This window comes from Emys orbicularis, chromosome 13 (assembly GCF_028017835.1).
Source record: "Emys orbicularis isolate rEmyOrb1 chromosome 13, rEmyOrb1.hap1, whole genome shotgun sequence".
Classification (NCBI taxonomy): Eukaryota; Metazoa; Chordata; order Testudines; family Emydidae; genus Emys; species Emys orbicularis.
The window spans coordinates 43,204,497-43,220,171 of NC_088695.1; the positions used below are offsets into that span (position 1 = coordinate 43,204,497).

Consider the following 15,675-nt stretch of genomic DNA (forward strand, 5'->3'; position numbering starts at 1 on the left):
TGTGGGCAGAGTCCCACTAACATCAGTAAAGCTCCTGATGGATACAGCAAGTCTGCCTGTGCCTGTGAAGCATCAGGACTGGAGCCCACGACTCCAAGGAGCATTGGAGTTGTGAAGCAGCAGTTGCTGATGGATGGGATGGGATGGGGATAGGCACGAGGGATGTGACAAACTAAATAGCAGTCCAGCCATCCTTCAAATCCCGTTCAAGCAAGTCTGAGATTCTGAATTGCTGTCTTTGTTCAGCCAGAGCCAATCTGAAATATGTCCATGGTTTTACTCAGTGATGTTAAAGATGGTGACGTGCCTGGCACCCATCCCTTAAACCTGCCCTCTCCCAGCGCAGCTCCCAGTTTCAGGCATTAACTTAATGACCATTCGATTTTCATACACAAAATGACAATGCGACATTCACTAGAGGTGATAGAAACCTAGTCCTGAAGATCCACCTTTTGGATAAAGCATTTATGAAATATGTACAACCAATTTTCTGTGAAACTGTTACAAGTTTCCTTTACAATATTTTGACTGTATCTGTGCACAATTCCTACAAACCTTATTTGTACCGCACTCATGTAATCTGTGAGATTCACACTCTGTGCTCACTACTCAGACTACTAGCATGGATGCTAATTTGTGCTCATCAGCCTGTGGCATAGGAAACATGCTAGAAGGTTACTGTGAAAATTTCACATTTTGTGGAGAAACGTTCAGTATTACAAGAAAAGTTTGAAATGTATGAAGTGAAAAAAGGAAGCGCAAAAGCAATAAAATGAACATTTCTCGGTGTATCGATTCATTAGTATGGTTTGGGTCAGAGATGTTTGGGTCAGACGGGACCATTTTCCTTATCTAGGCAGGCTTAAGGCATAACACAGGCCATAGAACCTTACCAGTGATTTCAGTATTTAACCCAGCATCTTGTGGTTAAACTAAAGCATCTCGTTTAGAAAGACATCCATTCTGGATTTAAATACTCCAACCAATGGGGAATTTACCCCTTTCTAGGTAATCTGTTGCAGCTGTTAATTACCAGGACAGTTACATAAAATACTCGTTTTTATTGAAAAATATCACAGGGCCACATCCTCAGCTGGTGTAAATTAGTGTGGAATATATTAATGGAGCTTTGCTAACTTACACCACTCTAGGATCTGGCCCATAGTTTTTAGTTTGTGTGGTACATTTCTCACTAGGATGGTCTTGATTCTGCAAGTCCTTTTCTTGTCATTTCTGTTTTGTAATCTCATGTAAGAGTGACTGCATTTTTTTATTTTATGGTATGTGCCCATTGCAACTTATATCAGTTTAAACGTTCAGAAAATATTTCTCCGCAGGCAGTTAAAATCCTGGCCTACAGATTTGAAGGCTAATTAATGTAAATACTGGAAACAGGCTGAATTATTTTTAACAACCCCTCTAAAGATTACTGGGTGGGCAGTGAAGAGAATCTAGAATACTTGTAATTCTTACGGTGTAGATTCTGTTATGTTGCCATTAAGAGAATGAGCTTGATGCTCTATAGGAAAATTCCATTGATCAGTTCTCATCCCTTGGGTAGCTAAGTAAATGTTTATTGAATGAGAATATAGATATTAAAAAAGGTTTTACAATGTGTTTTAGAAATACTTGTCACTGTGTCAATATCTTCTCCCAGTGTCTCTCAGTAGGGGCTGTTGTCTTTGCTGTCTCCTCCTAGCAGGAGATCATTTTGATGAGGAGGAGTGGAACTGAGAACTGGTCTGTTTTGTGTCATCAAGATCGTTTTTTAAAAGCAGTTTTTAGGCATGATCCTGATAGGTACCGAATCTATCATCAATTCACTTGGAATTGTAGATGGCCAGTTTCTAGTGATTGACTAGCTCTTATTGTCGGTTCTCAAAGCCCACCTTTTTACCCAGGCCTTTGTCTGAGTAAGGGTGTTAATGAAAGATGCACCAAATCTAAAAGAGGAGTAGGGATGGAATTCTTTGTTTCCTCCTCTTGCTGGTGATGGCTGGTAATTAATTTGGGAATTGTCTATTTGCTGCCAATGGTTGACAGCATGTTATGAATTTTTGATGATAAATTTTTAAAGATGTGAATGTGCCCAGAGCACATGTTTTATAAATGCTGATATAAATAAATTAAAATAGAAGTTGAAAATAGAAAGAAATTTAAAAATTGCTTTAGAATAACTTGGAACGTTTTTAAGAAAAATAGGGGTTGGAGAAAGGGTTTTGCAATGTTAACTTCAAACAGCATTTCACAGCAGACATTTGTGTAGCTGCTTTACAAGTTTACTGCTTTCAGTGTATGCATCTCCCTAGCTTGAGTTATCAGAGAACCTATAAACATCTAGAACTAAAATTGTGTTTGGGGAGAGAATTGGCTCCTAACTGTTGAGGAGGCAGCATGGTCTAGTAGATAGGGCTCTGGGCTGGGAGTCAGGAGGTCTGGATTCTATTCCTGGTTCTGCCACTTACCATCTTACTTGACCATGGTCAAGTCACTTCCAATCTCTGTGCCTCTGTTTGCCCTCCCACCCTTCTGTCTTGCTGTGTAGACTGAGTTCTGTGGGCAAGGACTGCCTCAGTATGTGTGTCTACAGCTCTAGCATAATGGAATTCCAGTCTCGGGGGCCTCTAGCAAGCTGCCATAATGCAAATAATAAGTAATCGTTATCATCAGACATTTTATCATTTTTAATTTATTTTGAGTAATCCCCAGACCCCTGAAATTTCCCATTTTAACTCTGAAAACGCTCCTCTTTTATTAAGAGTCTGATTCTGCTCAGTTTGAAATCAGTAAGAATTTTGCCACTTATTTTATTGGGAGCAAGATAAACCTCAGATTCAGTTTTGTTGCCTCAGATTAGTAATAATTAATAAAGACATCTCCAATTCTCTTGCTTCCTCCTCATGATAAAGTAGCTTTGTTTGGTTAAGGCAAGGTTACAGAGATTTCCTTGAAACTTCCCAAAGTGAAGAGCACTGGCCAACCTTTATATCTAACCCGGTGATTCCCAATCAGAGGTCCATGGAGCTTTTGTCTAGTAGCCTGCAGAGAGCCGGCAGGCCACATGGGGCTGAAAAACAAATATAGACTGGGTTTCCTAGTGTATTTCTACTCTCAAAAATGCACACCTGCTATGGAAGGAGAAAAGGGTTTATTTACAGTTTATTCATATACCCACTGAAGTTCTTTACTGGATTCTCCATTACTATCAGTCTTCCTCAGTGACATACAGTATGCTTTCCTCAGTTGAATTGATTGATAGCAGAGGCAGGTGCAGTCTTATGTGACAGAGGAGCTTTCAGTATACTTGCTTGTGTGTATGTCCTTTTTCTTTAGATTCCAAAATGTTACATGAAATGTACAAACAGAAAGTAAAAATAAAAAAATCCCATAAAAATACATGTATTTTGCTGACGTATCTAGATATAGAAGGTCCTGATGCTCCAAAGTTTAGCATGAGCCTAACTTTAAGTATTTTAGTAGTTATAGTTAAGCATATGATTAAGTGGTTTGCTGGATCAGGGCCTTAAAGATTATTTTTTCATAGGAAGCATTTGTCTTAATAGGAATTTTTTACTGTGTTCCAGAGTAATGACCCCAAATATTATTGATACTGTGTAAGCTATAGTGTTTTGAAACATTATTATGAAATACAATAGCAGGTTTTTGTGTTTACTAAGAAGGTTTTATATAATATTTTGCCTGTAAAATCTGTACAGCTTTAAAATTCCACTTCTGTTTTTATATAAAGGAATGATACTGGACTAAAAAGCAAATAAACTCTTAACAATATTTTTGACTGAGGTTTTATTATTCTCTTTTAAAGGTATTTGAAATAGTAGAACGTGTTGAAGAATTGAGAAGAAAATGGCCGGTAGCTTGGGGAAAATTGGATGATGGCAGTATAGGGGTTGTAACACCATATGCTGATCAAGTGTTCCGAATTCGGGCAGAACTTCGAAAAAAGAGATTATCTGACGTCAGTGTAGAAAGAGTGCTAAATGTTCAGGGTAAGTAGCGGTTATGTGTCTTAAGGATCTGCTAACAAAGATAAGATTGTGAAATGCGGTCCTAATTCTGTATGTCATTTTCCAATCTATGTAATTTTATAACAAGTGATATAGGAGGCTTTTTACAGTAAGCTTTTTAATTGTGATCCCCAGATTTCACACTCAAAATGTCTTTGATTGTACATTATAATTAGAGTACGATAGTAATAGCAATTTAAACAAAGGAATAACATATAGGAAAAGCAGTGAAAATAATCTTGACTGTGAGTAAAAAGAGTAGATATAATAATATACAGTCAGTAATGTTGGCGTGACAGGTTCTGACTGGTGCACGTGCTCATTGGATATTATTCCATCATAGAATACCCAAAGCAATAAATACGTGGTTTGTGAAATATTTTTCAAAATTAATTTGACTTTTTGTGTAAATGGAGGAGAAAAAAGACCTTACTTTTTATTTCTTTATGTAGCTCCAGCAATGTGCTAGGCACTTTGCAAATAATTATGGAGACAGACAAGATCCATAAAGAAACATACTGCCCCAGAGTGTTTGCAATCCAAGGCCCTGGTCCTGCAAAGGAATCCATACAATTGGACTCCTATTCCCACATGGTGTCCCGCTGACAACAGCAGGATTCTGCGGGGGCATGTTCCTTTGCAGGATCATGTTTTAAATAGACAAAGAGCAGACAAGCGTCTGCAGGGTAGCAATTGGCAAACTCAGATAGCTAAGCAGGAAAGAACAGCATAAATCTTATTAATTTCACATAGGTAGAAATTTGTATTCGTGTGACTTTTATGGCATTTTTATTTGCTGAGCTGTGAAACAGAAATGGCTGAAATGATGTGCATTTTTTCCTGCGGAACAGCCTGATTTTTATAAGATGTAGCCTTTAGTGTAAATTGGTACCACGCCTATTACTGGCTGAACAGAAACTTTGCAGAGGTGTTCAGAACGTTAAAAATTTCTGGAGTGCTTAAAGCTGGCATGGAAAACAAGGATTTTAAAAGGACAAATTGCTCTTGCAATGAAAAGTGTTCTTTATAATGCATTTTAAAATGTTAAACTCTTATTATTCTTGCACAAAGCTCTTACATGAAGAGTAGCTAATGACTTTCTAGAATTACTTACATGTAAAATGTCAGGTTGTGAAATATGTCTAGCAAATGTTGTCATTTGGTTGCATTATATCTGAAAATAGTTAAAATTATCTCAAACTTTCATCTCTCCTTTCTTTAGGAAAGCAGTTTAGAGTTTTGTTTCTCAGCACAGTACGAACACGGCATACGTGCAAACACAAGCAAACACCGATCAAAAGGAAGGAGCAATTATTGGAGGATTCAACAGAGGACTTGGATTATGGTTTTCTGTCCAATTATAAACTTCTCAACACTGCCATTACAAGAGCACAGTCCCTGGTAGCTGTGGTGGGAGACCCAATTGCTTTATGTTCCATTGGAAGATGCAGGTACAGTATATGTGTTCTTTGGCTAAACAGTGGTAGCAGAAGTGCTAGTGAATATTATACATTTGAGTACAATCTATGGACTAAGTAAAATTGGTCTGCTTTTTAGGCTCCAAAGGCAAATGAGTTGCATTTAAACAAATTTAATTGGAGAAGCATATATAATTTTTTACACCATTTTATATATATTCCACTAAACAAAACAAATCCACTAAATCCCCTAAACAAATCAGTTAAAATTGCTCAGATGATGCCACACCATCGGTAAAAAGCCAGAAAGACACTAATTAAATTCTCATTAATCCCTTGCAGTTTACAACCATGGTTTCACCTTGTCCATATTATGCCATCCATTTCCATCACCCACTATACTAAACATGCAATTCTTAACTCCAGCCATGCAGAGTGCTTAGAAATTGATGTTTTCTGATTGTTGGCAAGATTGAGTTGGTGTTATCTTGAAACAGTTTATTGTATATAGTGTAGATTCTGAACTGATAGTGTTGTTTAATTGTGTTATCTTGGAAGATTGCTAATGGAGGGAATTGTTGATTTTTTTAAGTGGAAATGATTTGTAATAGTGTAGTTTCTAGTAGTGTAAATCAGGTGATGTAAAAGGATGTGTTGTGTTTTGTTTTTTCAATAGTTGGATTTACGGTGGCACGTTTTGTGTTTCCAAACAATCAATAACACCAATAAAGGTGAGAAGTCACCTTTCATCTATCTTGGTGAACTTCAGAGTCTAAATGGGATACTAGCATTATTAAGCACATGGCAATTTTTCTTTTTTCTTTTTCTTTTCCTTTTCTTGTAAGTACAAAATCTCCGAATTGAACATGAAGGTAGCAGAGATATAATCACCAAAAGGCAGAATGCCAAGTTAAGGTACTTCTCTGCCCAACAAAGAAATGACTTCAGTCTGGTTGAAAACAGTATCTTCTTTTAGGACTCTGCTCCTTTGAAATGTTCTTAAGTAGGGGAAACTGAAATGCGCCATTGGCAGAGCCTGATACAGACTTTCAAATTGAAGAAAAGACAATGCAAAGGTGTAGTGAGGGTAACCAGCTGATGAAGAGTGAGATAGTAGGAGAGGGAAAACTTTATGCAAGGGCCTCTACTCATACGAAAAGTGCCACAGGATCTTTAGTGTTCACTCAGGGTCGACCCATCTTTAGTTCTTAATGTGTCATCCAAAATCACAGTGTAGCTGTTTACTTACTAAAGAGCCTGCGTTTCTATATGTAATAAAGGGTAATTGACAAAGCATTCTTGTTGTATTTGCTAATTCTGTAATTTGTACTTGATACTAATAGCTCCAGACCCTACATTTCATTTTTAGCTGTTTTTAAGGTGCTTATTATAACATTGCATGTCAATATAAATACTGCAAGTAAATTTGGGCATTGAAAAATAGCATGATTTATTACTTAACTTTTGTTTTTGTGAAACATCATGGCAGTCATATGAAAGTGGAAAGCACAAAGCTGTTGTTTAGCTATTCTCTGTAAACCTAGAATAAGCCAAATGGGAGCCAAATAAATGAACTTCCTGAAGACATGAATGAGGAAAGGTGAAAAATGGTAGGAGATTTAAACAATCATTTTAAGGATATAAAGGACTTCATCTTCAAAGGGTTCTCTTTCTATGGAAGGGGTGAAATGTTAAGATGATCAGAGATAGAGCCTTAAGCTTGTTTCTGAAACAGAAGAAATGCTGCACTGACTGTGCAATAAAAATGCAGCAAAAGTGTGTGTGTGTGTGTGTGTGTGTGTTTGTGTTTGTGTGTGTGTAAGTCATTTGTCCCTTTACATTGACTTCGCTTTCTTGAGCAGTGTCTCTCTATTACAATGCTTCTGATGTTCATGGAGATGTTCAGAGAAGCCCAGACACCTTTTATTTAGAAAATGGAAACCAAACCTTTATCTACTACATTTATTAAAATATAATTTGAATTTAAATACTTATTTAAAGGGACAGCATCAAAATAACCTTTTCTTTATTGCTGCTAACAGGTTGTTAAAATCAAAAGGATTTTTGTGTGTTTTATTTTTACCATCCATGTTGCTTGCTTGCATTTTTGAACATGCCTGCTTATGTAACTCACTGGTCAGCATTTGTTACGCATACCCCTCCGTACTTGAGCCACAGATTATGTGAGTTTGTTACACCTCCCAACTACAGGGCTTGGTTTTCTAGCTCAAGCTGCAGAGACAATTCATGCTGTCAACTCTGGAGGTCCCTGGTTCTATCCCTTGGTGTATTGGAAAAGATGCTGGTCATCACACTTAAGGAAATTGGTCTGTTTCAGATACTCCTGTGCCCCACCATGGGCTGTTGGGACACACTGGATTTGCCCAGTAAGGGGGCAAGGCTCTTAGATCCATTAGTACCACAGACCATTATGTGGCCTGCTGGTTGGCTCAAGAGTCATCCTTTCTAAGTGACGCACACAGTTCATCCATACATTCTCCAGCTTCTGTTGGTTCAGGGTACTGAGAATGACCTTGAGACCCAAATTCTGACCCCTTTGAGCCCTGATAGCAAAGTATTATGGCTCAAATTTTCGTAAGTAATTAGTGTTTTTCGGTCTCTGATTATTTTTAGGTGCCCAACTTGAGATACCTTACCAGAGGTACACTCTGTCTTAACACAATTTTAGAAATCGGACCCTTTAAAGGGTCTGAAACTTAAGACAATTTAGGCTGGGTCTCCATTAAATTGCAGTTTTGACAGCTAATGGTCCAGTCTGCCTTTCCAAGACCAACAGCTGTTACGTATGTTCTGTGCAAAACTTACACAACAAAAAGTTCTTTAAGTAAGAAGTAAGCAATGTGTGGGAGCTTTATCAAGAAGATGTATCTTGAGCATTGCTTTTAATATGCCATTGTCTTGTTTCACTGAATAACTGAATATTTACTTTTTGAAACTCCTGCTGTAGGGCTTGGGCACTCTGCTATTGAGAGAGAGAGAGAGTTCTTTTTTAGCACAAGAGAAGTTCAGAAGTCTGGAAGAAGTGACATTTTGTGCAGAAAAACAGACCTCAAAAAAAGTTTAGAGAGTTCTTGAATTTTTTAAATATTCTAATGCCTGTCAAAGTGAGTCAGGAATTTGTGGCTATAGTTGTAGAGAGCTATGTGAAGTATGCCCCGGGTAATCATTGCATTTCTGTATGTTACAGGCAGACTAGACAGGGCTGTTTGGCAGACACTCCCTTTAAACTCAGGAGCAACTGCAAAGCAGAGATGGCAGTGTTTTATTTTCTGTTCTTACACCCCAGTACAAGTGTTCCATGTGTAGAGAGACTGCTTGGGGCATTTTAAAGAAAAGTGCATGGGTCTCAGTGGAGTCCTAGTGCTTTGCGGTAGGTTTGATGACTGCATTGATTAATCACAGAGCGCTCTGTCATTATAGCGTCCCAGTGAAATATTTCCATATTGTTGTTTAATTCTCACTTAAAAACTTGCAAAATGCGTTTGCCTTACAGTCAAATGGCTTGATGCTCATGCAGAAAATGGGCCATCTATATAGTGAAATTTAAAAGAGCACTTCTCATTTACATGAAATCACTGCGAAAGATTGACATTAGAATGGCTATTTTAAATTCTTATGTGTGTGCGGCTCGGTCTACAGTACATACTTATTTCGATATAACTATGTCACTCAGGGTGTGAAAAATCCACACCCCTGAGCAATGTAGGTTATACTGACATTAAATCCCTGTGTAGGCAGTGCTAGTGCCTCTTTGTGGAGGTAGAATTATTAAGCTGATGGGAGAGCTCTCTCCCATTTGGCTTAGAGCGTCTTCACCAGACATGCTACAGTGGTGCAGCTGCGCCATTGTAAATTTGTAGCGTAGACCCACCCTTAGTAACTATTCCTGCAGTCTTTCAAGAGAGACGTTTGCCCTCCCTCAGATTCACCTACGAACGACACTGGTCAACCAGTGGCGTCTCTCCTTAGGATCTCCGTTCCCATAGGCTGGGTGAACTTGCCACCTGGAACTAGACTGTCCTGTTTCCTTAAAAGACCAAGTGCAAAAGGAGACAAGGGGTAGCAAATGGAGTACGTTTCCTATGTTGTTACAGTTGTCAGCACTTCTGGTCCGATACTTCAAAACAGTCCCTAAACTTGGTGAAGTATGACGTGAGAAATAATGTTAATTGTGTATGACTTGCCTAATTTATTTTCGTGCTTTGTCATTCTGAACAGGCTAAATGAAATGAAAAGGGTTTAAATAAATGTGTATTTTGTGTCATAAGAGACATAGCAAATAATTCTCCATCTCTGGCTCTAGACCAGGGGTAGGCAACCTTTCAGAAGTGGTGTGCCGAGTCTTCATTTATTCACTCTGATTTAAGGTTTCGTGTGTCAGTAATACATTTTAACATTTTTAGAAGGTCCCTTTCTATAAGTCTATAATCTATAACTAAACTATTGTTGTATGTAAAATAAATAAGGTTTTTAAAATGTTTAAGAAGCTTCATTTAAAATTAAATTAAAATGCAGAGCCCCCCAGACTGGTGGCCAGGATCCAGGCAGTGTGAGTGCCGCCGAAAATCAGCTCGAGTGCTGCCTTTGGCGCGCGTGCCATAGGTTGCCTACCCCTGCTCTAGACAGTGAGCAGAGTTATTTTTAAAAGCAGCATTAATCTTTTCGTTCATTCTGTCATCAATACTAGGGTAGTTATAAAATTTAAAGCAAAAGGTGTTTGACACTGTGTGGGGAAAAACTGTCCATCTGCAAATACACAGTGTGTCACCCCATTAATCAACAAGCTTGATTACTCATTTTCTAATAAAATTGCTCAAGAAATATTCTGAAATATCTAGGATGCCTGAGTATTGTAAAGCCTTGACTCCTAGCTCTGATAAAATAGCTTCATGTTGTCGGAGAATAACACAGTTCTCACTCTTTGTTTGGGTACAGCAAAGTCGGATACTTTATTCTCTCTCTATCAATTGCATAGAGGGAGAGAGTGCACTAGGACACAGGGTCTCCCCCGCCTAGGCAGGTCTCTCAACAGGTAAACAATTACAGCAAGCATTTATACCTTTTGTTACAGATAATGAAAAGCAATAGCTGCATTTTGTTTATACATAGGTCATTCTGATATCTTGTTTTTCTCACTTATGTAGACTCTTAGTCTACATTCCATATTGTCTGCACATTATCTACACAAGGTCGCAACAACTTCTCACACAGTTCTTTCTCACTCGCCTCACACAATCCTCGCTTCTACAAATCTCGCGTTATTAGGGTTACAGTTAGCCTGACTCTTGCTAACAAACTGTCATGCATTGCAATCCCCTTCCTGTCAATTCTTTCTCTGCTTCCACAATGTCATATAAGGGCATGGAGAAATATATCAGTGGCAAAGATTCAGCCAGCATCTGGAATGTTGATTCCACTGGAGCTAAATGGAGCATTGCTATTTCCCCCCCTGCATCTTCACCTATGTGGGGTGAAATCCTGACCTCATTGAAGTCAACCCGAGTTTCGCCATGAACTTCAATATGGCTAGATTTTCACTCTTGGACTGCTCCTCTCTTCTTGAAAATTCCAGAGATAATGGGATTTATCTATGCTGCTTCCATTCCTGTGCCAGATACTCTGCCTTCCAGAGTGCATGCAGAGCAATGGTTCATCACTTCCACATTGTCCTATAGCATTTGTCGCTTTTAGAACTAATTTTTTTATTATAATTATTTATTTAAATTACCATAGCATGTGGGAGCCCTTGTCATGGACCAGGACCCCATTATGCTTGGTGCTGTACAAATATAGAACAAAAAAGGCAGTATTCCCCTATAGAAACTGTGACGGGTTGGATCACAGAAACCCTCTTGGGAGCTGCCACCTCATGTGCCAAGACTACTTCTACCCCTGCTTTCCCTGCCAGCTCAGGACTCCAGCACCCTGTCTTGCTGAGACAGACACACCGGTCTGCTCCAACAAAGACCCAGGGTCTGAATTACTTGCCCCAAAGCTGCAGGTTTATCTGAACGCAGCTAACAGAAGTGTTCCTGTTTTTAACACTCGGCTGCCCAACTCCCAATGGGGTCTAAACCCAAATAAATCCGTTTTACCCTGTATAAAGCTTATACAGGGTAAACTCATAAATTGTTCGCCCTCTATAACACTGATAGAGAGAGATGCACAGTTGCTTGCTCCCCCAGGTATTATTACATACTCTGAGTTAATTAATAAGTAAAAAGTGATTTTATTAAATACAGAAAGTAGGATTTAAGTGGTTCCAAGTAGTAACAGACAGAACAAAGTAAGCCACCAAGCAAAATAAAATAAAACGTGGAAATCTATGTCTAATCAAACTGAATACAGATAATCTCACCTTTAGAGATGCTTCAGTAAGTTTTTTCCTCAGACTAGACACCTTCCAGGCCTGGGCACAATTCTTTCGCCTGGTACAGCTCTTGTTCCAGCTCAGGTGGTAGCTAGGGGATTCTTCATGATGGCTCTCCTCCCTCCCCTTTGTTCTGTTCCACCCCTTTATATGTGTTTTGCATAAGGCGGGAATCCTTTGTCCCTCTCTGGGTTCTCACCCCCTCCTTCTCAATGGAAAGACACCAGGTTAAAGATGGATTCCAGTTCAGGTGACATGATCACATGTCACTGCAAGACTTCATTGCCCACTTGCCAGCCAACACGTATACAGGAAGACTTACAGGTAAAACACACACATCTGCAGACAATTGTCCTGGTTAATGGGAGTCATCAAGATCCAAACCACTATTAAGGGCCCACACTTTGCATATTTACAATAGCCCTCAGAGTTATATTTCATATTTCTAGTTTCAGATACAAGAGTGGTACATTTATACAAATAGGATGATCACACTCAGTAGATTATAAGCTTTGTAATGATACCTTACAAGAGACCTTTTGCATGAAGCATATTCCAGTTACATTATATTCACTCATTAGCATATTTTTATAAAATTATATAGACTGCAACGTCACAGAAACCTCATCATTTATTGACCAGAATTGGCAGATTCTGCTCTTTGAACGTGATCACCCACTAAACTCCTCTCTGTATGCCCGGTGGCCATAGGTGGATCAAGGAACTTTGATCACTGAACCCTTTTTGCAGGTCAATGTGCAGTAGACCTGTAGAATATCAGTTTTACAGGTTTTGGGGGACCACAACACTTGTGCACTCTACACAAAACTCTACACTTGTGCACTCTACACAAAACACTTGTGTTTTGGCCTCTCTCTCCTATGGAAGAGTCAGCCAGATTTTTGCCCAGGAAGGCAGTCTTTTATTTTTAAAAATAATTCTTTGCTCATTCGCATGGCCTCATGGGATGCCCATTTGTAAAATGGGCATTAATTATTTTTCCCATCTTCTGTAAAGCACTTACAGATCTACATATGACTATAGTTCTTATTACCTTAGGTTCAGGAAAAAACGGAAGAAGCAGGCACCCCAATCTGATTATGAATAATGGTAATATATTATACAGGCCTTCAATTTTTTTCAACACCTTCCAGTACAGAAATCAATCTGAGATTGTCAGCAGACATGCACTAGTGTAAAATATTGTCAGCCTGTTGTCTTTAATCTCTCACCAAAAAAATGAAAATTAAAGAGACGGATTATTATTAAATGTGCCTCGTAGGGTTTTCATCTTTTCAAAGTCTAAGGTAGTTTTTCCCCTAGATCTTTTATTTTTCATCACCCTTCATTGCTTGAAGGAGAGAATTTAATAATTTTTCCTGGATTAAAGGAGATAAGATCCTGGTTGTTGTTGTGTTGTGTTTTTTAAACAATGACAGATTTAAATTTTTTCAGAGGAAAATGACTGTCCCATGTTCTGCTTGCTTTTCAGAAAAAGTATTTGTTGATAGAATTCCTAAAATCAAATGTTTTACCAATAGATATTGCCACATATGTTTAAAAAAAGAGTAGACTTCTACATGAGTCACACTGAGAAATTGGAATGACAGATTGAAATGATCATTTACTGAGTGATTTAATAAAAAATAAGCTAATTACAGCACTATAGGGGAAAATAATACACTCCTTTTTCTTACATGAACCTGGAAACCCCTATGAGAAACATCCAAAGTATTATAATAAGAACAGTTTGCATTTATACCTGCCATTGAAGTATCTCAAGTGCTTTACATGTACTAACATATTAAGTCTCACAACATACCTGGGAGGTAGGCAAGTTTTAACCCCATTTTTCAGATGGAAAAACCAAGGATCAAAGAGGTTACTTGCCTAAAGTCATGTGGTGAATCAGTGGCAGAGCCAGGAAATGAAGTTAGCTCTTCTAACTCACCATTCTGTGCTTTAACAGCAAGACCATCCTTCCATATTTTGTCCCATTATTGCTACCAGACAAATACTGTGTGATTTGTATTTAGTATTATTACTTCAAGAAAAACTCAGGGTCATATTATTCCCTCTCCTCAGTTAATGGAGTAGGGCATGCTGCCTCTTCTCTCTCCCTCCCTCCCCCCCCACCCCCCCTCTGGGGTTGGACTCTTTGGAATGGGAGGGCTTGGGGCTGTGAATACAGCTGCACTTTGCAGTTTGAAACTGCTGCCTCAACTAAGCAGGATATTAGTGGATAAACTAATTCTGATCCTGTCAGTGACAACTTCCTTCTTCCAAGGGAGGCAGTATAGTCTAGTTGATGGGACATTGGACTGGGACTCAGAAGACCTGAGATCAGTTTCTGGCTCTGTCACTGCTTTGCATGGGGATAATGATACTAATCTTCTTTGCAAAGCATTTGGCTTTTTGAGCTTTAATAGTGTTTAATGTGTGTAAAGTGTAGAGCTTTAATGGTGTTCTGTGTTTTTACTGTGTGTTTGGTCTTTTAGAAAATTTCCAGGTTAGTTCAGTCTCCGCTTTTATGTTGACGTTAGGTATAGGAATCAGAAATGATATGACATAGGTTGGGCTGGAGTTTGATCTGCCTCAACAGACCCTTATGCCTTCTTTGTGGTTGGGGCTATGCATGGGCCCAGCCCCTGGATTTCATTGCAGAATTGGAGGGATGATGTGTAAGATGGGCATGTAGGAAGATTACAAACTGTACTTAGCTGTGTAAAACCTCTGTTAACTATAACCTGAGTTGGTAAATCTTACTCTTTATAAACTGTTTTCCTTAGGAAATTTTGGGAGAGGTTTATTGCCTTGTGTCACGAGAATGAGAGCCTCCACGGTATCACGTTTGAACAGATCAAGGCTCAGTTGGAGGCTTTGGAGTTAAAGAAAACCTATGTGTTGAATCCACTGGCACCCGAGTTTATCCCTCGGGCTTTGCGACAGCAGCATTCAGCAAATACCAACAAACAGCAACAATCACCACCCAAGGTAAAGCATAACTGGTAATGAAGTTTGTCAGGAGGTGGGAGTGAAGGTAGAAATATCTGTCGAGAAATGACATAAAAGGTTTATTGGGCTAGTTGTTTTAAAATAGCTTCCACGCATATACAGACTTGCAGTCGGAGATGTCAATGCAATTGCTGAAGGTGCCGTTAACAATTTCAAAAGAAGGCACTAGACCTAATTACAAGGTGATATTTATTTAGCAATAGCTTGTACTGGACAAGATTGGATCTGTTACTGAAAGATATGCTCTAGCTCAACCACCATTCATTCATTTATTTATTGTTTGTATTACCGTAGCACCTAGAAGCCCCAGTCCTGGACTCCATTGTGCTAGGTGTTGTACAAACACAGAACAAAAAGATAGTCCCTACCCCGAATTGCTTACAGTCTAAGACAAGAGACAACAGGTGGATATGGACAGGCCAGTGAGGGGAAAACAAAGAACCAGTGTGACAATAACCACACATTTTTAGACTTGGTGCAAAAATTCAGTGGCCTGTGTTTTGCAGGCGGTCACATTAGATGATCATAATGGTCCCTTCTTGCCTTAAATCTATTGAAATACAGTATTTGTTTAGCGTTAACTGATTATTGCTGTTCATCAAAAGGCCAAATTTAATTACTGTCAAGGATGTAACTAGAAGATGTTCTTGGTTGATATAAGGGTGAAGTTTACCATTGCACAAAACTAACTTTCTCTCCCCTTCCCAAGAGAGAAGATAGTACATGAATGGTTAAAGCATATGTTCCCCTCTTAATTGTGCTCATGAAGAATAATATGAAGTTCTACATTTAGTTGTCACAAAATATCAGTAAATAAGATACTGTT

General features: G+C 38.7%; 1 protein-coding gene across 1 annotated transcript in view; it reads left to right on the plus strand.

Moving 5' to 3' along the window:
• HELZ (helicase with zinc finger) overlaps positions 1 to 15,675 on the plus strand; it is a 142,264-nt gene that overhangs the window by 91,077 nt on the left and 35,512 nt on the right. Inside the window, exons 20-22 of the mRNA XM_065415542.1 lie at positions 3,824 to 4,007; positions 5,248 to 5,476; positions 14,624 to 14,828. Of these exons, the coding sequence (XP_065271614.1) occupies positions 3,824 to 4,007; positions 5,248 to 5,476; positions 14,624 to 14,828 (618 nt within the window). The remainder of the gene's footprint in view (positions 1 to 3,823; positions 4,008 to 5,247; positions 5,477 to 14,623; positions 14,829 to 15,675) is intronic.